Below are 24,641 nucleotides of genomic sequence, written 5' to 3'. Positions count from 1 at the left end.
TCGTGGTGTAATTTATACTGTCCTGAGAAACGACGGTGCCTTTGCTGCAATAAAACAAGAATAGGGTGGGGAGGGACACCTGGTTCGTGTGTAAGTAAGGAAATGTAGTTGGGGTTTGTAAAAATGTCCAGTAACATCCTACTTTAAATATGTTAAGCCTAACTCGAGTACTTGTGGATTTATTCTGATCCCAACATGAGGTTTACTCTTCATACGGAATCACGGAATGGGTCATGTTGGAAGGGACGACAGGGGCTCATCTGGTCTAATCCCTCTGCTTAAACAGGGTCATCCTAAAGCACGTAGCACAGGATTGTGTCCAGACAGTTCTTGAATATCCCCGTGAGGGAGATTCCACAACTTCTCTGGAAAATCTGTTACTGTGCACACTCACCCACACAGTAAAGTTCTTCCTCATATTCAGGTGGAAAACCAGATCTATCATGTACTTTTAAAAACAACTGTTTAATGTCCCCTGTAGCTACTGAGCATACCTAATGAGAATAAACAAACACATCTAAAGTAACACTGAGAAGATTTCAAGGCAGGTCAGTGTGGGTTTTGGCTTGTTAAGGGAGGAAATAAAACATAAGTGGGTTTGAGGCTGAACTCAATACCTCAGTAGGGGTTTTAAGTGCAGATTACTTAAATAGGGACTAATATTACAAGAAAACCCTTTTCAGCCTTGTGAGGGAAAGTTCAAAGCCCTGCCGCTGGGGAGTAATAACCCCCAGGCACCAGGGTGTGCTGAGCAGCTGGACAGGCGGTGTTCAGACCAGGACCATGAGCCAGAAACGTGCCCTTGTGACCCTAATGCCAGGCTTGGCTGCCTTAACAGTGCTGTAGGCAGCTTGAGGGAGGTGATTGCTCCCTTCTGCCCAGCATTGGTAGAGTCTCACCTGCACTACAGTGTCCAGATATGGGGGATTTCATCAACATGTGTGAAAATTTGTGTGCAGTATTCAAAGATGATGGAGTCAGGCTCTTTTAAACAGTGCTGGGTTTCAAGATTGAAGGCAGTGGGCACAAACCAAAGCACAGGATGTTCCCTTTGAATGTTCACTTTTTACTCTGAGGGGGACTGAGCACTGGCACAGGCTGCCCACAGAGGCTGTGGACTCCTCATGCTTGGAGATAGTCAAAAGCTCTCCAAACATGGCCCCGGGCAACTGGCTGTAAGTGGCCCTTCTTGAGCAGTGGTTTGCACAAGAGGACTTCCAGAGGCCCCTTACAATCTCAGCCAATCTGTGACTTAGTAACTCCATGAAATAATTGTTTAAATATTTAATTTTTATTAATTAGAAAATATTATATATAAAATATATACTTGTTTACAAATTTTTCTGAAATACAAATAAATTTTTGAGAAAGTATGATTGATCTCCAAAAGGAAAATTGTTCTGTAATTCTAGGTGTGTGACTTTTGAGGATTGTTGTCCTGGGTTTTAAATTCACAAGCCTGTGTCTTATTCAGAAAAAGTATGTTCTCAGATCCTGATGGTGTATAGATAATACAAAATAAAATCCATTGTATAGATTATGTGAAATTAAATATTTTAAAAATAATTTAAAATAGCTAGGTGTTTCTAAAATTAATTGGTCACTATATATGCATTCATCAAAAGAGGATATTTGATATGTTTTTCCAGAACAGTGTGTTGAAAGGGCCATGTAGTTTATGCCATAAATATTGATCTCTTTAAGATCTGTTACTTCTTTTTCCTATGATTCTCGGGATACATTACCTGACTGTTACTTTCTTTTTCAATTGCTTGATGCACACCTTGTACGGTGCATTTGCAGTTTTCATGCTCTGGGAGCTGTGTACCTCATCATGAAAACATTTGCTACTGCAGTAGTTTCATGACATTGTTGCTTATGAATAGATCTGAACAAGGGCAGAGGTACCACTTGGTGTTATTCACATATCCTCTGTGCAGAGAGAGACTTGGCTTTCTCAGGATTTTTCCTGAGAGAAGCTGTGAGAGAAGCAGAGAAAAGAATGATCAAAACAATTCTTATCTCACTTGCTGCTGCTCATTGTTGTGCACATGTGGAATGTGTTATGGAGATTGTTTCCCCAAGGTGATTGCTTGATTGGATTCTGGTGATGGTGTTTTGGATTGATTGACCAATTAGGTCACAGCTGTGTCAGGACTCTCGGCAGAGAGTCACAGGTTTTTCTTAGTAGTGATATAGTTCTTACTAGTGTAATATAGCTTTAGTATAATATAGTATAATAAAGTAATTAATTAGCCTTCTGATATCATGGTGTTCTGCAGGTCATTCTTCCTGCCAGTCGGGCACCGTAGCACCGATACCAGGTGTGCTTTGCTTTAGGGAAGACAAGATGGTAGAGATCTGCTGGAGCAACAGCTGTCACAAATAGCAAAGATTTGAGAATTCTGCAGGCTCTGTGAAGGCTCACTCAAGATTTCTGCTAAGGATTCTCTGGTGTTCTTGTTAAATTTGATTGTTCCTTTGAGAAATTTCCATTTTATAAAGCTCCAAGCTACAGGTTTGCTGAACTGAATTACTTGCAACTGATAATGGAAACACTTCATTTGTGAGTTATGTCAAACTTGCTGTTTTGTGTCCCATCAACATAGTAAGCAAATTGAGAGGTGTGAACTGATGTTGCCTTTTGTCACAAGTGGGCAGGCAGTGATACACAGCTGTGTTGTCTCCTAAAGACATGGCTGTTACTGACTACACTGTTTGTAAGAGCATTAACACTACTCTAATCAGATTAGAAGAACTCAGACCATTCTTAAATGACTGTTTATCTGCTACCTTCAATTTTCTATCAAGGAGCACATAGGAGATGCTCAGAGACCTATAAAATTTTTATAAGGCTATTTTGCTGCAAGTGAAACTCTGTCTTTTTGATAATAAGTTCAGTAAGACTATTTTGGAGTGGCTGTACTTATTTGAATAGGCATTTATTAAGATAACTTTCCCCAAATTTTCAGAACAAGTGTTTTTTCAGAGTTAGAGCCTATATAGCAATCAAAAACACTCTACTCAAAGGCACTCTACTCCTTCTCTCTTGTTTTCACTCCTGAAATACTTAATGGTAACTACTGCTGTGGGTTTAATCCTTTTTTCCAATGGTGTTGTCTGTTCCTCTTTTGACTTTAAATTAATTTCAATTCAAAAATATAATAAAATTACTTCACAGTTTCTGAAAAAAAGATAAGTTTATTTTGCTTTTTGAACAAAATATCTACAATGACATGGGTGACACCATAAATTTCACATTTTTAACACTTCTGACTGCAGAGAATGTCAGTTTAAGCCCAATATGATACTGTTATACAATAAAAAGGAATCTAATAAAATACATGCACAACACATTTATAGATTTTTGCCAAAAAAGGAAGTACTTTGATATGAAATTATTGTCAGAGAGAACTCACAGGAGAATATTTTTAAATCTCACAGACAAGTTATTAATAAACTGTCATATAAATTTTAATTTTTTTTCTTGCTGCAGTCTTTAAAAAGCCAGGATCACTAGCACACAAAATACCATATATTATGTTAAACCTTTATGTCAAAAGCTTATGGCACAATTTCTTTCTGTATAACTCACAATTCCACATTTATGGAACATCAGTAGCTACTTGTGTCCATTTCATCTGTTAATGTTACTCTGATGTACATTAAAATACAAACATAAGAAATGTTTCTTGCATATTTCACAAAGATGAAAGTGAAGAAGTGCAGTAATAGTCGAGAATGTCAAGAAGACAGGATGAGCCAACACTTTTTCTGGCATTAATCTACTGCTTCTAGCAATCTTAACCTGCTTCCACAAGCCTTCCAAACTGATAGTACCTCAGTAATTACTGTGGGTTATTGTTGCCTGATGATACCTTTTCTGTAACCACTCCAAAACAGAACACCTGTTTTATTACTAGCAAGTAGTCTGGTTTGAAATTTATATTTTTCTTCTTATTTGTCTCAAAAAGGAAAAAAGCTGTAATATCTGATATTGCACTCATCTAAATAACCACATGATTGTGCAGTAAGATGTGGATAAAGTTATTTTAGTACCTCACAGGGGTACTGTATGTATTACTAGCTCATTCAGCAGTTTCACATTTTAAGGCCAAATTCTATTCTGTTGGATTAGATTAATTTCTACGATAGCTCAAATGAGAGCAGAAGCTGCATGAAAAGTGTATCTTTGCAACCAGTCATGTCAGCTTGGGTTGGGAATGGTATAAATAAATTAATTTCCTTCTACTATAAAATTATTGCTGAAAATAATAATTTTTCTAAGATTAAGGAAGACTTTTTATCTTTCCCTACTGTTAAAAAATATAAGGTTTTGTACAGTTTATTATATTCTATCTTTATCTACATTATCAATCTACAATTCTGTAAGGGATTATACACAAAGTGGAAGCAATATCTCACTCCTTAAATGTAAAGTGCACAATCACCTAAATATTTCTGTCTAGTGAGTAAACAGAATCATCTCTCACACATCACAAATGATTCTTTATAAAGCAGATTTTGGAATGAATGATAAGGAATTCAAAGAAACTTAATGTATGATTGAGCTGAAAAAAATGAAATCTTAAGTAAATGCTCTATTCCTCCTGAATTATACTAACCTATTTAAATAATAGTGCTTGCTGTCAAAAGTCCTTGAAAGGAAAATGTACTTTATTTTGGTGTTAAAATAGCTGAGTTCTAAGTAGTACAATACTAAAATTCCTTATTCCCTTACATCTTCACATAGCTTATCAGCATTATAGAGAAAAAAGCCATCCCTCTAACCATGCAAGCCTATTGTGTTGATATTTGAATCTAGTTTTAAAAATATAATGCATTTTGCTGTTTGAAATTTAAGTAGGAGTTTGGCACAGTGATAGTTGAATATTTCTACTACACCTCTAAGAGGCTTTTCTTCTTCTCTCTCAAGGTACTGAAGTTTTTTCTTCATGAGGAGTGACACGGATTTGGCCACATCTCTCTTTAGTGCAGAACAAAAAGACAGTCATGTAAGGGGTTCCAGGCTCTGCTTTGGGCTTTCTGTCTCCCTGTGGCTCCTGTTCTGCTATGTACAGCCCAGACTTTTCATCCTGCACCCTCCTGTTTTGCTTCTCTTTCTATCAAGAGAGAGGATGGTGTGGAAATCAATCTGCACAGGTAGAAACTACTGTCACGAAACAATATAAACTTTGCAGCACATGATATAAATTGTTTCCCACTGTAGTTACTGTTTCCACCTGAGCCAGTGTACCTATGGAGACACAGCAGCATTGGGAAAATTAAGGGTGCTTGATCCTTTTTTTCCCTTGATGGTGACTGTGTCAGCTCCTCAGTAGCTCTGTTACTGGGGTATTCCTTCAGATCCCACCATCTCTGCTCTCATTGTGTTGCAATGTCCTTCTAGGGCCTGTATTTAATTTTTGAAGCATAGGGCTGGTCTACAAAAACATGACCTGAGAAGTACAGGGTCTGCACCTATGTTGAATGATGACTTGGGACAAAGCTGCACTATCCTGTCACACAGGGATTGTGCTTATGAGAAGCTTTCTCGTGTGGCTTTGCCAAGGACTTGTCCTCTGCAGAGCCCAGATCTAGGACCAGTGAAGTGAGGTAGCTATTACTTCTGCCTAATGAATGGGGTCTTTTTCATACGTAGGAGGAAGTCTGCTAGGTACCATTTGCCTCAAGCATTATCTCCTTCTTGAGTATTTTTCTGTATTTCCACTGCCTCTTTGATGGGAGTGCAACATAAATACTGCAGTCTGGTAAACACTGCAGAGTACCTTTCAATTCTTGCATCTTAACAACATTTCCTGCTGCTTCATGATACAGTTGCAAAAATATAATCTTTTACAGTAGTCTTAGCTGTTGTCAGTAGCTGTTGATTCCAGCTTTGCACAGAGGGCTGGCATGCCTGCTGGCAGTTTTGGACTATTCTCATTTCCAGTGGTGAATAGCAGGCATTTGTGCCTTGAAGTTTTTTATCATCTTAAATGACATTTCTCTCTTTCTCTGACATGTGACTTTGTATTAAGTAATTTAGGAATAATCTAAATGAAGCTTATATTTAAAGTCATTATTTCTTTTGAAAAACACATTATTAGTGGACTACAGAAGCTTATGTTACCTTGGTAAATGTTATGGTTCCATTAAAAAGTCCACAAACCATCAGCTCCAGAGAGATCTTTGTTCCATTGTATGAAAATAGAATCACATGCCAAATGTTATGTGCATTTGAAAACAGCTCTTAAACAAAATACAGTTGATTTTGCTGATAACAGAAACATGTTAACAACCTTTCCATACAATGTAACTAACCCTAACTTTGAGACAGGTGAATATCAGTCATAAATTTGTGATACTCCCTCACACTTTCATACGCAAATGAGATTTTTTGGAACATGCACATAAATAAGTCAATAAAAAAGCAGACACAATATCAGAAAAAAAAATAGAAGACATTGAATTGAAATAATTTTAGATTATAAATGAAGCACAATATAAAAGCATAATAGTTTTAAAAGAAAGGTGGATTATATATGTTCTTTCTGACACGAAAAAAATGTGAGAGCTACTATTACAGAATTTCTCTAATTCTGGGAGGAAAACAATAACAAACCAAACCAAACCCAAGGTTGCTATGTTACAATCCCCAGCACAGAGTTACATTACTTCTGTTACTTCATATGTACCATGCCTTTGGCAGTGCACCAGATGTTTGCCTCCAGCCAATTCTGCTTTTGTATACACATTCTGATCATCAACAAAGCACAAATTTTAAACATGTTCAAAATAGAAATATTTTGCAATGAGAATCAGCCTCACTGACTGGACTTAGAGTATCTAATAACTAAATGCTACATTTCCACATCATAGCATGGTTTTGTTTTGCCAATAGATTGACAAAAGTAAATACTCTTGCCTGGACACTGTGCCATAAATGTGTTCTATGTGTTACAATTCAAAGAAGCAACTAACATGACTTATTTAAACCTAAACAGGGAAGATCTTTCTAAGAGTTTTAAGTTGTTCTCCTATTTATTTATGTGAAATCCAGTAAAGTAAAAGACCATCCAGGTCTTTTTTTTACATTTTAGAAGAACTGCATGTTTTTCCAAAGTTGTGAAGCACTTTCTAACCAGTATATAAATCATATTAACAAACTTCAAAGAATGAATCAGAAAATTCGACACATTCATAAATGAAACTTCCTGTGATTATGCAGTATATAGGAGATGAATGTGCATAAACATAACTGTATTCATCCTCCAAATGCTTCAGTGAAGCAGTTGACTCTTTGCTTTCACTTTTGGTCCAAGATCTCTTTGCATTGAATCAAAATGAAGTATTGCAAAATTTTGATGTAATTTGTCTATTTCAGAAGCTGTATGAATTTTATGAATTGAGAAAAAAAATCCTTAAAAATACAGAAAAGATTAAAGGATATGCTTCAATTATTAAAGTGTAGGTAATTAAAATAAAAAAAAAATCATTTTCAGGAATCAATACTTAACAAATTTTAGTATATTTCTCATATGAAATATAGACTGTTAGGCTGTATGTATTGTGGTGTCTGAGATTATTTCAACATATACCTTCCAGGGGAACAGTAATATGAAGTACATAGAATAAATTATATGCCTTAAATATGTTAAATATGTTCATTGTAAAACCACCGGTACTGTCCTTTAGACTAGATCAAGTCCTTTAAACTGTTTTCTCCAATCATCAGTTATATTGTAAAACTAAAATAAAAGTCACAAACACTAATCTATCTTGTGATACTGTGGGATTCACCCAGGGTATTCTGGAAATATTTTTAAAATTAAAAATACACAAGAATTTAAAAAAATTAAGGACCACCAAAGAATACTGTACAATTATACCACTATGTAACAGTATAAATATTTGGCAGTAAAGCTTCAGTAGAGAGTGATTTTTAATGAAAAAATTGTTAATATTTAGTTTGACAAGGAAAGTTTGCAATAACAGATGTATCTTCTCTGGGTGCCATTCTTCCATCCCACTGCAGCTGGTCATTGCAGGCCATGCAGGATCCTTTTTCTCCCCCTCATTGTTTTTAACTCTTCCAATCAGTCCTCTGATTTGCATTTCTAACAAAAAGCCTCCTGCTGAGTGTGACAGCCAGATCTTTACGTACTGCAAGCCTCAGTCTTGTTACTGGTGAATATCCTCATGCCTGATGATTTTGTAGATAACCCAATAAAAAATGTTGAAAATCAGAAACGCTAATGGGAAACAAGCTCTGGATATTGTGTCTATCTTCTTGGCCCGGTCAATGAATACCTTTCTCATCTCATCAGGGCTTTTTGGTACGGGTTGAACAGGATTATTTGGCCCCTTTTGTGTTATTCCATCTTTTGCTTGCACACATGGCCCCACTCCATATGCTGTAATGCTAAACTGGCTGTCGCGTGTGTCATCATCCTGTTGGAAAAAAAAAAGAAGAAAAGAAAGAAAAAGAGCAAGAAGTTTTTTTTAAATTATTGTTTACAGAAATCTTACCTGCTGCTAAATAGCAGTTACACCATTACCTCATTGACTTATTGAATCCACACCTTAGCTTAACTTGTTGAAATTTCATCCCTATCAGTCTGCTAAAAATATTGCTGGATTGTTAACAAGCACAGAATGTTTCTGTTTGTTTATGGATTCTGTAAACTATTTAGAGAAATGTGAAAGCCTAGTAAACTAGTGGTAATTGGGCTCACAACTTCTGATTTGGTTAAGTTTCCCCATTTACAGTAAATATGTGCAGTCTTCAAATGGACAAGTTTCACACTGGTCTTTTAGAAAACAGCTATTAAGTCTGTTCATTGCCTTAAAACCCAGAATCCTGGCCTCTGGAAATATTCATCATAAAACCACTATGATATGCATAGTCATTATATTAGCAAGAATTAATCTTATCTGTATGCCTAATTTCTGCTGTTCCCTGTGACTGCATCAGATAAGATAATAGTGTGCAGCGTCTTAGTTTAAAGTAAAGGAAATGAAAGCTAAATGTCAGATTTTTCTTCTGACTCAGTCAATTCAGGGGAAAACTGGTAAAAACATTCAGGATTAGGGAACTATAAAAGAAAGTGATTCTTAATCACATGGCACAGAAACAGTAGATGTTTTGAAGATACACATATTTTCATAGCATACAATTTAAAATTGTAGCTTGTGTCTGGAGACATCTTTTTTACTTCTCTTTACATAGGTATCCTCAAGTGAAAAAAAGGCACATATGCAGAAAAATAAATGGTATGTAATCTGTGAAGTCAGGGCTAGATTTGATTATGAAATTATTCCAGTGTACTCCTTTACCTAGACTACTCAAGAATAATTATATCATTTTGATGGCACTCACTATTTATTCAATACTAATTTAAAAGTCAGGAATGTAAATTTTTCATGTCTAATTTAGCTTAGTTGCTTTAGGATTTTACACTTTTATGAAATAGAGAAAGTACTACATTAATTCTTAAATAAGTATTTTGAAAAATTATTTTTATAAGTATTATAAAAACAGTTGAGCAGCTGCCAGTTATTCTTTTGTAGGAGAATTTTTGATATTTTAAAGCTTGTCCTATCTGAAATTAAAATAAATCTAAAAAATATTTATTTTTCAAAGCAAGTCAAATAATTACTACTTCAATTCAATAGTTAGAAGCATTTTTTGTTTTACTTTAACTTTTTACTTCATACAAATGCAATTTCTCAATGAGTACAAATTAAATCTAAAGTTGAAAATTTTTCATTTTGAAAATGTCTGACATTTTGAAAATCTGAAAACACTTTTCAATGAAGAATTAATTTTAAAAAATTTAAACATTCATCAAATAATTGCTAATTACTTTGTTTAAAAGGAAATCCAAGTTTTATTATCAATATTAACTGAATATGTTAGCTACAAATGAATGCAGATAAATTACTAAGTTTGAAGTGAACTATTTGGTCATCAGCATGACCACCCAGCAGAGATGTAGATATCAACCTACTGAGATACTTCTTCATACATCTAAATTGAATAAATAGCGACACTGATAAAGTTCACTGAAACTACTATATCTAAAATCTGTATTAGAATTTGCCTTTAAAAAATAAAAATAAAGAAAAATTAACATGAAAGAAAAGGAGGAGGAAAATCACTGACTTTACTATGGAAATGAAAAACAGAAATACAAAATGATAGGATCATTATTTGATGACGTGATAAAACAGAGATTTGTGTTCTTCTCCTGTCAGATAAGAATGGGAAATAACATCTTTAATGTAGTAGTATTCTAGAGTAGCTGTAGTCTTTTTCCAGTTAAGAGAAATATTAAGTTAGAAATGCATGTACTGTGAGAATTTACTATAAATTTGCCATTTAAACACCTTCACATATACATTTCAGGATTTTGTCTTTTTCACCAGAAAATAAGGCTTATGACTGCACAAGACAAGAAAGATAATAAAATTATTCTTTTGAGTAGCAGATTTCAGCTGTGCATGTTTTCAAGATCAGACACTATATAGTAAGACTTTGCTGCCTTTGTTTCAGGTTTACCTGAATGGAATGATCCCCTAGAATGTTTTAAAGGACAGGTGTCTCCTTATTTTTGTGCTTGCAGACCTCCTGTATTTCATCTGCAAGCAGTCTGGTTGGAAATACTCTCTGTTGTTGAGCTGATGTGAAGGTCCTGGTAGGAGCCCAGCATTGCTGCCCAGTGTCTGTTGGATGGTGTCTCCACCAGGGCAGGCAGATTGTTGGAGCCAGCCAAGCCACACCCAAGTGTTAGGGCTGGTGGATATGCAGGAAAGGACCTTCTGGAGCATACCAAGAGCTGCCAGAATTCCTTTTAGGGGCAGCCGCTTCAATATTAAAATGAGTTCTGCAAGTTTTCCAGCAGATTCATAATGCAGAAAGATCACTAGGTTGGCTTCATTTTCATATCAGAGGGTGCTTGTGCACAGAAGGAAAGATGCAGTTACTGTTATTATCAATACTAGCTTTGAGTGCTTTTTTGAAGGCATTTATGTCAGCAACATCCCTTTTTTTCTATTGATTGACTGGGCTAAAATCCCTCTTTTTGACTAGAAGTATGTCTCAGAATGCATATGTCTGAGTCTACAGATGTAGAAATCATCTGAAGAACAATACCATGTATGACCCAGTTGGGAGCCTTTACACTGAAACTTCCTGAAGAAGTCCTGCATTTTGGCTGAACTAATAGAATTTTTTTTTTAATTGATAAGGAAGCTTTTGTTTCTTTTGTGTCCTTTTGAGTGTATTGTCACTAAAGAAAACTATTTATTATAGATTATTGATAAAACTTCAAAAATTTTATTATTAATGAACTTTAGTAAGAGTTTGATTTGGATGTGCTTTTTACCCATTCATCTTTAGAATTAACAAGTTGAAAGTTGTTCTGCATGCAGTTACATTTAAATATTTTATAATTTCTATTAAAACTAATGTAATTAAGAAGTGGAAAAAAATTAGATAAGAAGTTTCATTTGGAAAGTTGGAATTCTTTAGTGGTTTGAAGGAAATAATTTCAATTCATTTACTTCTGTATCAGTATTGTTCTACAAAATACTTAGCTATAAATGAATAGAAAACTGTGAGTTTTATGGTCTTGTGACTATGGTGTTTCCATTTAGTGTGCTTAGTAATACATTTATCTTGAGAAAAAACATGTATATAAGGGCTGAAAGTAACTCCATAGCTGTTTGATTGTAAGGTGTCGTAACAACTTGAAAACTTATTTGAGACCTTGACTTTGGTAATTTGAACACTGTGTTTTTTATTGCTGTTTTGAGAATGAAATTGGTATTGAGTTGTTTTGCACTACAAACAGTGCAGGATTTTAGTACTACATTTTAATCCAGATTTAAACAGACCAAAATGGATTATGAAATTAACAAGACAGTGCCTTTACTAACATTTCACGTCATCACATACAGGTAGCAATGAAGGTATATGAAGTTCACATGGGAAGATGTTATTGTAGACAAAAGGACAGGGCCTCTGTCAATGGTTGGATAGCACATTATGACAAATGGGACAGCTTCTCAATAGTTTACCCTTAAATTTGTACTGTAGATTTGAGGCAAAGTCCCGTCTATACGTCCTGCACATCTCAAGCCATTGCTATGCTGTAATGATTCACTGATTTCATTTCCATCAAGAACTCCCTCAAAATACTTTCATCAAAATGGATGGTTGACCAAAAAGAAAACAAAAGAAAAAAGGCGTGATTACCATTAAAGACAATCTAGTTTGCATGTCTATTTTCCTCTCTAAAGATATGATGATCTTTAGATTTTGAAAATAGAGCTAAAAGACTGAATATTCCCAAAACCTAAATATATTAAGTTAACCTAAAATCAATTTGTTATTATTCAGTATATGTACACAGATAATATTTTTCCCATAGAATGTAAATGCAACTAAGAAAAACTATGATCATTGGTGTGTTTCAGCATCCCTGTATGATTTCTTTTTCTGCCTTTTTTTCCTTTTGTCTTTTAGGAAGGAAATGAATAATTAACATTCATTCTGAAGGAACAGTAACATAGTATTTCTGAATAGTTCTTTTCACTGGCCAGATTTCTTTTTTTTTGTCAAAGAACTGTGGCTCATATACTAAGTATCAAATGAAGTCTCAAATTGGGAACAAAAATTTTCCTGTTCTCAGGATGTGTTATGCCATTTGTGTAATCATAAAGACATTCGACCCTTTAAAAAAAATCTCTTATACCTACCATGATGCTTATTGGAAAAAAGCATTGAGTAGGTTGCACATTATGTTGCAACAACAGTTTTCATTTATAAATAAATTTATGACAAAATTCCAAACACTTCAAAATTTTTGCTAGTTCTGTACAAACTGAGTTGAGCCTCTGAAAAGAAATTTGCCTGTAAGTAATTTGGAATCACTGAGTGAAGTCCATACTTACAATCATAAAAATGGTGGCCAGAGGGTGCAGTTGTACCTAAGAATTGCCTTTGATGCTGCTGTTTTTGTTGTCTGGGAAGGGAGGCTGCAAATGAACCAGATGGTGTGTAAAAAAGGCAGTGACTATAAGTGGAAAAAGCATAAGGAAAATGGGAAGGATAGATGAACTCTGGATGCCAAAATGTCGTGTTGCAGTTCTGTACAGAACTGGAATTTGTATAATAGAATTTACTGCAGGGGTCTTATCCAAATTCAAACATATGCTTCTTAACAGAGAGATTCCAGTTTCTCTGTGCTTTCAGAAGGACATAACCCATAGTTTTAATTAATTTAAAAAATAGTCCAGACTATGAAAACATGAAAATTTATTTGAGGATATGTTTAGAAATAAAATTGAATTCATTGATTTGAACAAAGCATCTGAAAAATACAGAAGAATCAGTAAGTATGACATTTAGCCAGAAATAATCAGCTTTGCATTAGATGGAAAGACAGTGTTCCAGCGTTTCTCTGGAAAAAGACCCAGAAGATATGGAAGATCACAATCATATGGGTCAATAACATGATGTTGTTTAAAAGGCAAATGGAAAACCGGCTTGGATAAACAACTCTGTTACTTGCATCACTTGATCCTTTAGCTGCTTTCAACTGTTACTGTATAGGTTTCATTTTGTTAATGTTGCAAGCATAGTTTTGAGGCCTTATATAGACTTATTAAAAGAATTTCCAGGGAAGGTGAATGAGAAAAAAAACAAAACAAAACCAAAATCCCACAACCCAAAGCAAACCAAGCCCAAAAATTGTATCCACTGGGAATATTTATAGAAAAGATTGAATGGAAATGTGCAAATGGTGACATGAAGGAAGGAAGAAGTCTGGTTTCTGTGTCCTTTTTAGACAAGCTATGCCAAGCTAAAAAACACATTAATGAAAAAAACTTTTTAAACAATTGGAATAGATTTCAGGGGACCTTGTGGAATTTTTATGGCTGGGATGAATTAGGTATGAAAGTCAGGAAAATGGATCCACTTATCTCCGAAAGACAGTGAAATTCAATCATAGAACTATTGCTTTGGTAACTTGGTAAAAGTAAATATTTCTTGCAACAAGCATATCTTTATAATTACAAAAAACCCCCAGACTTTGGAAATTCTTCATCTGCCCTACACATACCTGAAATTAAACATTTCCAAACTGATCTAATTTTTGCACTTTTGCAACATGTCAAATCACTAGAAGTTTTGCTGTACCCTTGTAGATAAAATGCCAGTAGCAAAAAAAAAAAAAAAAAAAAAAAAGAAAAACAAAAGAAAAAAATCTGTATTCGACACTTAGAATTCACCTGGTAGAAAAACTTGATCTCAGTAAAATGTTCCAAGAGGGCAAGCATACAGAAAGAAAAAGTCTAATAAGTCATCCTATCTACTTTATTTCTCTAATAGTTTTAAATGTAAATACTGAATAGAATGCTGTTTTCTCTTTGCCAAGGGTGAAGATTTAATGTTCAAGGAAGCCCCTGAAGTTTATTTTAAATGTAGCCTTTTTACATAACATCTTTTCACCTCTTGACTTTATGGTCAAATGAACATTTCTTAACACATGGCAGATTTCAAAGTCAATACAATCTAATCCCTGAGAGCCAGTGGCTGTTTGACCTAGTCCAAAGGAATAACAAACATAAAAAACTGTATAAGCATCAGCTACAGTAACTGACTTTGAAAAAGACAAAAGAGGAAGGAAAATCAAGTTACATTGAGTTATGATCCTAGGTCCTGCATTTCATGTTGTAAATTTTGGTGAATAAATAATAACATTTTTGGTAAGGAAGGCAAGTTATCAACTGCAGTTTTTAATGTGTAAGACTCATTTATTATTTTTATAATGGAGGGTTTAAAATATAATAGAAATTTCTTTTTAAGAGATAAAATCTCCATGCTATAATGCTTCAAGTATTCTATAATTGTTGGGCAAGGAAAGGTTTCATAAAACATTGAGAAAGAGAGAAGCAATTAGCTGAGCTGTCTCTAGAGTTTGAGAAGGTACATTCTCAATGGTTAACTCTGTCCAGGAGCTCTAAATCTACATGGAATTAGAGTGAGTTAAAAACCATTTAATTAAATTAAAATTTTCTGAAAAATTACTATTTTCCTAAAATCATAATCTTGCACAGGAACAAAGAATTTTGTGGTAAATTTAGACTGAGAAACTTGTCTCATGATGAAACATATAGGTACAGGGAGAAGGGAAAGCCCCATACCCCTGAATATATTTAATACCCTCACCTGACGTACGTTATGAAGAAAAGCATTGAAATGCACATATCCATCCTTTAGAATCAAAGCAAAGTTCTTGGTACTTCATTGTACACTCTAAAGTCTCTAATTCTAACCTTGTAATTTTTTGAGAATATAGCAGGCAATCTACCTGAAACTAAAGACTGTCTAATGAAGTGTAGAATTAGAATAAGAACTTTTAAGTGTGAATTTAAAAATACCATAATCCAGAAAAACACTTAAGCCAATGTGGTTATTCATGCACAAACCTTTTTTCTTTAAAAGTCCTTTTACTCTTAGAAGTCCTTTTAATATTGTGGTTCCTCTTTCACATATCTCTAGGCTGAAATGTAATTGATTGTGATTGCTGAACGAGTGTCTTTGGTGAATTGGAAGTCTTGCTAAAAGGGAGCTGAGAAGAAATTTGGTTTGATTCTGAGGGAGGAAGATACTTCCTGCCACTTCCTAATTCTGCAGTCCTTGATTGAGGAGAGATATCACTTAAGTTGAAACTGGGAAATTTGCTTGAGATCCAGAAGAAACAATAATAGATGTGAGAAAGAGGAATGGACTAAATGTATAGTGACATAATGTATCACTTACCACAGCTGTTTGATCACAATTCATTTGTTGTGATTTACCTACCCCCTGTCCAGTAATTCCTGACTGCACCACCCCATTCCTCCCATTCCAAACCTTAGGACAGCTTTCAGAGAGCTGCCATATTCCAAGAAACACCTTGTTACAAAACTGCTTTTTTTTTCTGCTACTGTCAGCAGGAGGAAAGAAGCACAGTTTTCACAGGGTCAAATGTTGAACACAGGCACTTGCAGTCTGAATCATCCTCTAGTCCACATTACATGAGTTTCTCTGTGCAGCTGAAGAAGTTTGGGACTCACTACACAGGGACAGGCAAATATATGAAAATGTCATTTTCACCTGACTGTCTGGCCTGCCTTTTAACACTGAGTCTTACTAACAGAGACAGGTTAGGTAGGTCTTACAGCAGTGCAGATCTTCTAAGTAAGAGGGAAACTTGTAAATATCTTCTTCTGCTGATGTAAGCAGTAGACTAAGTCTTCAGGAATGAAAGATGATTGAACTGAATCATGTTGCTATGGTCAGACTTTCATCCACTAGTAATATTCTAGATAGTGACTGATAAGGACAGACTCTGCATTACATCGGGGTGTGGGGGTACTCATAATAAGTAGACTGAAGAGCTACTTATACTTTGTAAAATCTGAAGTAGGAGTTACTCATTGTAAGAAATGTTCCTTATTGCTTGGTTTAACTACAGATTTCAGAATTCAAACTTGCAACTTTAGCTGCTTGACTTTGCACACTGGTAGTGAGTTACTTTACTGGTAGGCTGTATAGCTCCAGCTCTAACAGTAATAACCATTACTATAATTAAATTTCTTACAAATAATATGAACAACTAAAACAAAATTACCAGACAGAAGAAAAAAACAAACTTACCAGCCTTTTAAAGTAAAATGCTTGTTCTTCTACCACTAATATTATTTGAATAAGTACTTTATGTATTAAAGAATATTTGCATGAAACACAGCTGTTATGGCTTTCAATTGAGTATTAGAATGAAATTGGGGAACAACATTTGTTGAATCTCACAGTAGTAAAAACTGCTGCAAATACCAGTAACATTCATTCACTGAAGTATAATCTGACTCTTCCAACAGAGTGAAATTCATGCTTGTGCAGATGGCTCCCACATGGCCCATGCTTCATTTAAATCCCTCTTAATCCCTCTTTCGAGAATTCAAGTTGGATTTATGCAATTCACAGTCCTTGTAGTGACCCTCTGCCTATAGTGAATATTATGCTGTGCTGCCATTTTATTTCTATTGCCACTTCAAGCTGCAGTGTGTTGCCCAAATTAGCCCAGTACAGTCTCAGCAGAGTTCAGTCAGAGCCTTTAAAAGCTGAGGACACCGTTACTTTTACCTTGCTCTTCTTCCTCTTGCGTCGGAATCGCAGAAGCTCTTTGTGCTGCCTCGACACAAAGTTCACAGCTGCATACTCCAGAAGTGCAGAAAACACAAAGAGCAGACACACCGCCATCCAGATGTCAATTGCTTTGACGTATGACACCTATGAGAGGAGACAGGAGAAGCCTGAGTGTGTTAAAATGTTCCACAGATGTGAAGTTTAGTACTCCGTGGCAGGAGGAAGTGCACTAATACCTCCATATCCCAACAATACTTTTAGTGAAAAAAACTTTGCATGAAAGTTAGACAGTAATAAGAACAATTCAATGTATAGATGTAGAATTTTTGTTAAAAAAATGTATTTTTTTACAAAACGTGTTTAAATCATTAACAGTTCCTTATAGTGCATTACATCAAAAATGAAATAATCTTCAAAAAAACACATGCTCTTCCTTCATTTGTCCCACTGAGATATGTGAATGACACTAAGGAAGTGGAAAATAGCTTGTAATGGGACCAGATGAAATTCCTGTATTAAAATGGATGTGGCTGAAAGTTCCTGGAATAAAAATTAGGTAGAAAAAAAGAGATAGGAAAAGGAAATAGGTCTAATGGGTTCATTCTTTGCTAATATAGGCACAGGAAATCAAATGTAACTAACATAACTAACTTCAGGCCTCAAAATGTGACAAAATAACCTGCAGCTCTCTGTTAGCCTCTTACATTGTTATTTTTTGAGTTTTTAGAGCACTCTATTTTAGCTGTTGATGCTAACTTTGGTTGCATTCAGCTTCATATATTTAGGACACAAAGCATGTTCAAATTTGTTTTACTTAAAAAAAGTTAATTAGACAAAAATAGCATGTTAAAACTAATACAGAATTGAACTTTATTTTTATTGTATACATTTTATTTCTATTAGCTGCAATAGCACATGAAGATTGTCAAGGAATAAGCTCTAAAACGAAATGGAAAATATTTAAAGCAATTACAATCCAGAAAACAGAAATAGGTAATCATGGAAATAAACTTTGAGTGATTTTCATTGTGTTGAGAATAATTTTGTGTAATTGTTTGGAGCTGTTAAGGTTCACATTTTTCTACATCTTAACGTAATTGTGTTTGTAACTGGTAATCTAATTCATAATTTAGGCAGTTTTGAGAAAGGAATATAATTGAGAATCTATGGTAAGAATCTATGGCCTTTAGAATTTCAGTCATATCTGCTAGCATGTCACCAGATAACTGGGATGCGAAAAAGAATGAGCCTGTCAATTGTTAAGCAGGGTTTATATAAAACTGAATATAAGTTTTCACTACTTGTTAAGGTTTATGGAATTAACTAGATATGTGGCTGGCTATATAGTAGAGACAGGGAAAAATAGAATATATTTGATTGGAGAATCAAGAAATCCCCAAATATTTCAAAATTATTTAGCTGGTTTAGGAAATGATTGGACACTAATAATTGTAACACATAAGGTTGACTGAAAGTGCTTGTCACATAACATTATGGTTAATACAGTACAAACAAAAGAAATTAAGCCTACCTTTGGAAGAGATGCTCGAGAACCTGAGCTTTGTGTTGTCATGGTCAGTACAGTTGTTATGCCTAAAGCCACTCTGGCTGGAGCTGCATCCATATTGATCCAAAATGACACCCAGGAGAGAATCACAATCAAGAGGCTCGGTATGTACATCTGGATGAGATAGTAACCCATCTGCCTCTCCAGGTGGAATCGGACTTCGATACACGTAAACTTTCCTTTTTACAACAAAGAAGAAATATTCAAGAGAAGTAGAATGCCTCTACTGTCAGCATCTAGTGCACACACCTAAAGAATGTATGCTATGTCAAATATATTTGTTCACTAGAAAAAGATTTATGTTTCAAATTCTCTACACTGACTTGCAATAAAGACAGTCTCTGTTGTAACAGGAGAGTCTACTGGAAAGAAAAGGGGCAGAATATCTGAAAAATTAAGCATTTGATAAAGTCTGAAAATCTTATTTTCTTATAAAACCCCCCCATGATTCATTAAAACAATAGGAAATTTCCTCTGTGAGTTCACACTTTTTTGTGACTTATAATTTGGAAATACTTTTGTGCACAAGGAAAATGCTTGCTTCCCTGTTGTATGGTATCTCCTTTCTATTTGATTCAATTTAAAACTTAATTTTATTTTTATTAAAAAATGGGAAAATATAGTGATATCAGTATGAGCATTAGGTTATCAATAGGAGAATCTGCTAAATCTCTCCCTGTGTCCCCATTCAAACTGTTTCAGCTCATAAGAGAAATTATCAAGTTTCAAACACTGATTGAAGACTAGAAAGTCCAGAGATTAGGAAACTCTAGGAAGGCTATTAAATGACCTAGTTTTATCCAGGTACTAAACATTAAGCAACTTCTACTGACTTATTCAAACCATAAAAAAAAAATCTATTAGTAGCTCATACAAATTTCATAAACCCATATTTTTAGATTAGCCAGATTGTTGTGGGGTTGGGGTTTTTTCCCACCCTGCAAGCTGTAGATTATTTCACAGATCTTGACCCAGTCTCATTAGATTTTCTAATTCTGCCCAATGGTCATAAGAATGTTGCTGAAGGCAATGCTGTTACTGCAAGTGATGTATACATAAAACAGTTTCTCACAGCAACAAATACACATAACTCAGTTTTCTTCCTTATTTTGAGTGAAAACATTTCCTAATTCTAAATTTAACAAGGAAGGCTATATCATTTTACATTTCTTAATTGGTATGAAGCTCTTTGGTTATATTTTGCACTTAGCTTTGATAGGTATTCTCCTAACCAATTTCTAGTTACCAAAATGACATTTTATACAAATTCTTTGCACATCAATAGAGATTTGATACTTAAATGATTAAAAAGAAATGTAATGGATTTATAAACTTATCCTGTACTAATATATTGTGTTTTATGCTGTGACAATAGTGTTAGGCATACAGAAATGAACTTCAGATAAAGTCCAACAAATATTTTTATTCTAGGTATCAAGTGCTTCTGAACTTCATTATTTTCATAACAGTTCTTTTAACAGGCCACTAGATTTCCTATGATGCCAAAATGAATGTAATTTTATGACAATTTTATTCTGCTGAGGCACTAAAAAATTTAGAAAGACATTATTTTTGATGCTTAATTTTAAGGTTACATTCTGTATTTCAGGAGTTTTATATCTGCAAGCTCAACTATTCCATTTCTCATTGCTGGCATTCCTGGCTCAAACATCTGCTACTACAGCTTCAAGACTGATTCCTGCCTCAGTCACAGGATGAAATCCTGGTTTAAAAAAAGGTGAATGGGAATTTTGGTGTTTGCTTCAGGAAAGGCCAGGATATTTTCCCTTGTTTCTCTTCCATGGTCTTCAACAGGATACCTATGCAATTTAGCCTTTCACTTAGCAGTTCAGTACACCCCACAAGCCAGAAGTTCTGCACTGACTGGCCTTTGTTGGAATCATACTCTTCAAACTGGTTTTTACCCTGAAGATTTCTTTTTTTTGTGTGTGTCATTCTTTCTGTTAATTCAGCAGCCTTGGACAGTAGCAGTCTCTGTCTCATACATCACAGTAAATCGTGGTGGTAAGAAGTGACAGAAATGCGTCAGCCCGATCTAGGTCTAAGCAAAGCCATTTTATTTGGCAGCATATCAATAAGAATTGTTCAGCATGCAACATTTTCTTCTTACAGGGTTCTATATTCTCCTTTCAAAACAAATTAGGAAGGAAAACTAAGGAGCATCAGACTGCATAATATATGTATGTGCATATATGAAGTGTCAGTAAACATTAGCTATTGTTTGTATGTTTTTTTTTTTTTTTTCCATCCAGAGAAATGTGGGATAAGAGATTTGACTTTCTTTCCTGAAGACTCTAGTGGACTTGAACTATTGTAGACCACTCAGCACAAAAATTCTGTGGTCCTAAACAGTAAATAATATAGTAGCTCTGATAATGGATTATTTTATGTGGTTGCAAATTTAACAGACCCAATTGAACTAAGGTGAAGGGAAGAATAATTGCAAGCAACAGAATCCTAAAAAAATCAAAGAGATTTTTAATGAAAGAAGTGCAAATAGAATATATTGTAACCACAGGGAAGGAAAGAAAAAAGCAGGGATAAAGCAGGGATAATGAAGAGGCCAGAACTAGGACTGAATGATATGTCAGAGGAATTATACAAAAGCATTTTTTGCTTGGCTTAGTATTTTTGCAAATATCATTGGCCAAGGGAAAAAAAAAAACAAAAAAAACCAACTCAAAACATATAACATCAAGACCAAACAAAAAATTGAAGAAAAAAAAAAAAGTGGAATATGTCTCAAAGTAGAAAACTACCTTTGCTTAGCTCCACAACAGGTATGACCTAGAGTCCTGCCTTTGTCTTAGACCCAGAGAGTTTATGGACTTGCCAGGCATACTTCCAGTGCTTTCTACTAATATGTTCCTCCGTTCCAGTACAGCCCTGAAAAATCAATATCTAGCAGCTCCTCAGGAAGGCTGGTGGCCACCCAGCTGCCTTTCTCCATTGCTCCCCTGTCGAGTGTTGCAGAAGGCTGCAAATGGCAGTCAGTCTCAGCACTGCAGTTGCAGCAGTTGCTGTCTAAGTGTGAAAGGGTTGATGTTAGCTTTTGCCTTTCCTGAATGAAATCAGAACCACCTGCATAAACTTGGCTAATGAAGCTGACTGGAAAAGGAAAACACTTGCACTAGCAGATGTGAGCTCCAGCCAGCAGAGGCTGTGCTGTTTTTTCCCACCTGAGGCAGCATCCAGCTGTGGGCCTCCTTTCTCTTCCTGTATTCTATTTCAAATTCAGGTTAGCTGTGGTTTAATCTATTTCACTGGATGCTTGAATGGATCAGAAGAGACATACCCATAAAGAGACATACTCATAAAGTCATCTCAGCTGGGGAATGAGATAGACAAGCAACCAAGAGCATTTTTCTAATTCATTTGCAGTACATGAAAGGTAAGATCCAGTTCATTTTGATATGCACTGTGAATGTCCCAGAGAGTGCCTAGCAGGAGGGATGGAATCCTTTTTGGTAGTGCAGCTTTGCTGAGGCTGAGCAACAAATTAAGACCCAGTGGTAGTTTCAGGTTAAAGCTAAATATAAGTGTGCACACAATCCATAAAATGGATTTTTTTGTGAAGCAAAAGAAAGAAAAACTATGCAGGGCTTCCCAAAAGAAATATTTTTTTTTTTAATTGAGATTACATTTCTGTGTTTGTAAGTGTAGTCTAACCAGTGTTTTAAGCCCATGAAAGGACCCAAAAGTGCTGATTTGATCAGCGTTGTACTTATGCATGTGAAGTGAATGTACTGGTGGCAGTGCATTTTTATCTCTTACCCATATTCTTTGGTTACAATGTTAGAGCTGCTGAACTGGCAAGATTTCCACTTAATGTCCATGCTGAAACCATTAGTGTCGTGAAAAAATAAAATTGTAGTCAGTCTATATGATATTTCTTTTGCCCAGAAAGAATAAATTGCTTTTCTTTGGAGTGAGTATCTGGATCACATACTATTTTTGTTGTTTCTTCCACAGCCAGCCCAAGAAGAGCAATTTTCTACTTCAGGTCATCTTCATACTAGACATCTCCCTCTGGCTGTGGCATGTGCTGTTTAAAAAATGGGCTATGCAGGCAGCAGTATGCTTGTGTCATTAAAAGGTACTGTCAGTAGTGTGGGATGTGCAAGAAAAATCAAACATTAGTCATAAATCCAAGTCATAAAGAGTCCTCTTTTATAGTTTCATCTGTCTCAAACTGTTCCAGAGGTAAGAGCTGGTAGGAGTTAAAAGTATTTCTGTCCTTTTAGCAGTCCTTAAGGTGTCTTTTGGGGACAGCTTTTCTTGCTGTGTCCCTACAATGTCCACAAACATGCTACGATTCCCAAGAAGTCTGAGTAGCTGTTTCTGAAGCTGTACAGAAAGTTTTAATTAGGGAGAATTACTTCAGGATTCTGAGTCAAGGAAATAGTATGCCTGAAAAAAATTAAGAAAGGACTAATAATTATTAAACTGCTATAAAATTAAAAATTAATAACATAATAAAATATGAAATAAGTATAAACAAATGGAGAGCTAGCTGCTGAAGATTTCTTGATACTACTTTAGATAGTAGTAAATGGTAATCTGACCTTTTAAGCCATCGATAATGTTAATAAATGATTTACTGTGAACTATCTTATGGATATAGAGAGGACTGTGGCTGAAAGACTATACAGCTTAATGAAATTACATTAATCTATTTACTTAAAATAAACATATGGTTGGGGAATAGAGATTATTTAAAGCTTAGCAAAATTGAACAGAGTTAGGCAAATCTGAATAAATCTTTATGGTGCTATACAGAATATGTCTTGGATCTGGGAAGCAAATATTTCATATTCTGATTCCAACACATCTGTCAGTATGGACATTGACTACACAATTCTGATTTTACCAGTGACTTATAGCCAACAAGCAGTCAGTCTAGCAACCAAAATATTGCTAGCTATGGAAATTTACTAACAGAATCCTTGGGCAATTGAACTGTGATGATGTTCTGTCCTGATTCTATTCCTTTGAAACAACACTTCATTTTTCCTCTTGAAAAAACAACTGGAGACTAAGGCTTAGCATGAAATTAGAGAAAAAACCTGAGAGACAGAAGGAAAGGAGAAAGAGTGAGACTGCTTCAGTGGCTAGGATATGCTCAGCCTAAATGGCTGACTTTCTTTTTTTAGATGTAATACAATAGAGAGCTTCTCCCACTTGTCTGTCTTCTGGAAAGCCATTTCTTAAGCACCTCGATTCCTCTACTCCCTATATCCTGGCAGAGATCCTAAATTCAAAATGAGCTTGAAAATTGTATTAGACAGAGGATTTCCTTCTCAGTGTTATTCTAAACCTCTGCTGTGATTAACATTTTTAGACATGTAAAAACCAGATTTTGTCATCTTATGTGGAAAAAATAACGCATTGCAAAAGCCAGCTGACACTCTTTTCTCTATAGAGATAAAAGCAGTGATAGTTCTTTCTTCTCAAGACAAAAGTTGAAGACTCTTCCTCCAAAATGAAACAATATGTGGACTCAAGAAATGGATTTTGTATAGACTGATGTAATATGGCTACTGTATCTCATGCCTGTGACTGCTTTCTAAAGTTTAATACCTTGTATTCACAGGTGCTTGCTAAATGGTTGTCACTGCCATGCTTTGAGTATTCCTATCTACTCTCTGTACAAGGGCAAATATTTACTCAAAACAAATATCTGTTGCAGGACTGCCCACACTGAGCATAGTTCATGACATATAATATATATTGCAAAGGTAATCTTACTGCAAGCCATCACAGACCTTCTCTTTGCTGTATTTCTCCAGCCCTTCCTTAATGCTGGTTCTGGCACTTGTTTCCTCCTGAGCTGTGAGGAGTATGCTAGGT

At 35.1% G+C, this 24,641-nt stretch overlaps 1 protein-coding gene across 2 annotated transcripts in view; it reads right to left on the bottom strand.

The window, feature by feature from the left end:
- Positions 1 to 3,181: 3,181 nt before the first annotated feature.
- The window catches only part of GLRA3 (glycine receptor alpha 3), an 86,827-nt gene continuing 65,367 nt past the window's right edge, over positions 3,182 to 24,641 (bottom strand). Inside the window, exons 7-10 of one of the 2 annotated variants that reach the window (XM_021550946.3) lie at positions 18,735 to 18,949; positions 17,201 to 17,347; positions 12,085 to 12,204; positions 3,182 to 8,454 (exon numbers count right to left, since the gene is read on the bottom strand). In XM_021550946.3, the coding sequence (XP_021406621.1) occupies positions 8,185 to 8,454; positions 12,085 to 12,204; positions 17,201 to 17,347; positions 18,735 to 18,949 (752 nt within the window). In that variant the 3' untranslated portion in view covers positions 3,182 to 8,184. The remainder of the gene's footprint in view (positions 8,455 to 12,084; positions 12,205 to 17,200; positions 17,348 to 18,734; positions 18,950 to 24,641) is intronic. The other variant, XM_021551025.3, reaches the window with a different exon arrangement.

The sequence above is a fragment of the Lonchura striata genome, chromosome 4, assembly GCF_050655825.1.
Source record: "Lonchura striata isolate lonStrDom1 chromosome 4, ASM5065582v1, whole genome shotgun sequence".
Lineage (NCBI taxonomy): Eukaryota > Metazoa > Chordata > Aves > Passeriformes > Estrildidae > Lonchura > Lonchura striata.
This window is presented reverse-complemented; position numbering and strand designations above follow the sequence as displayed.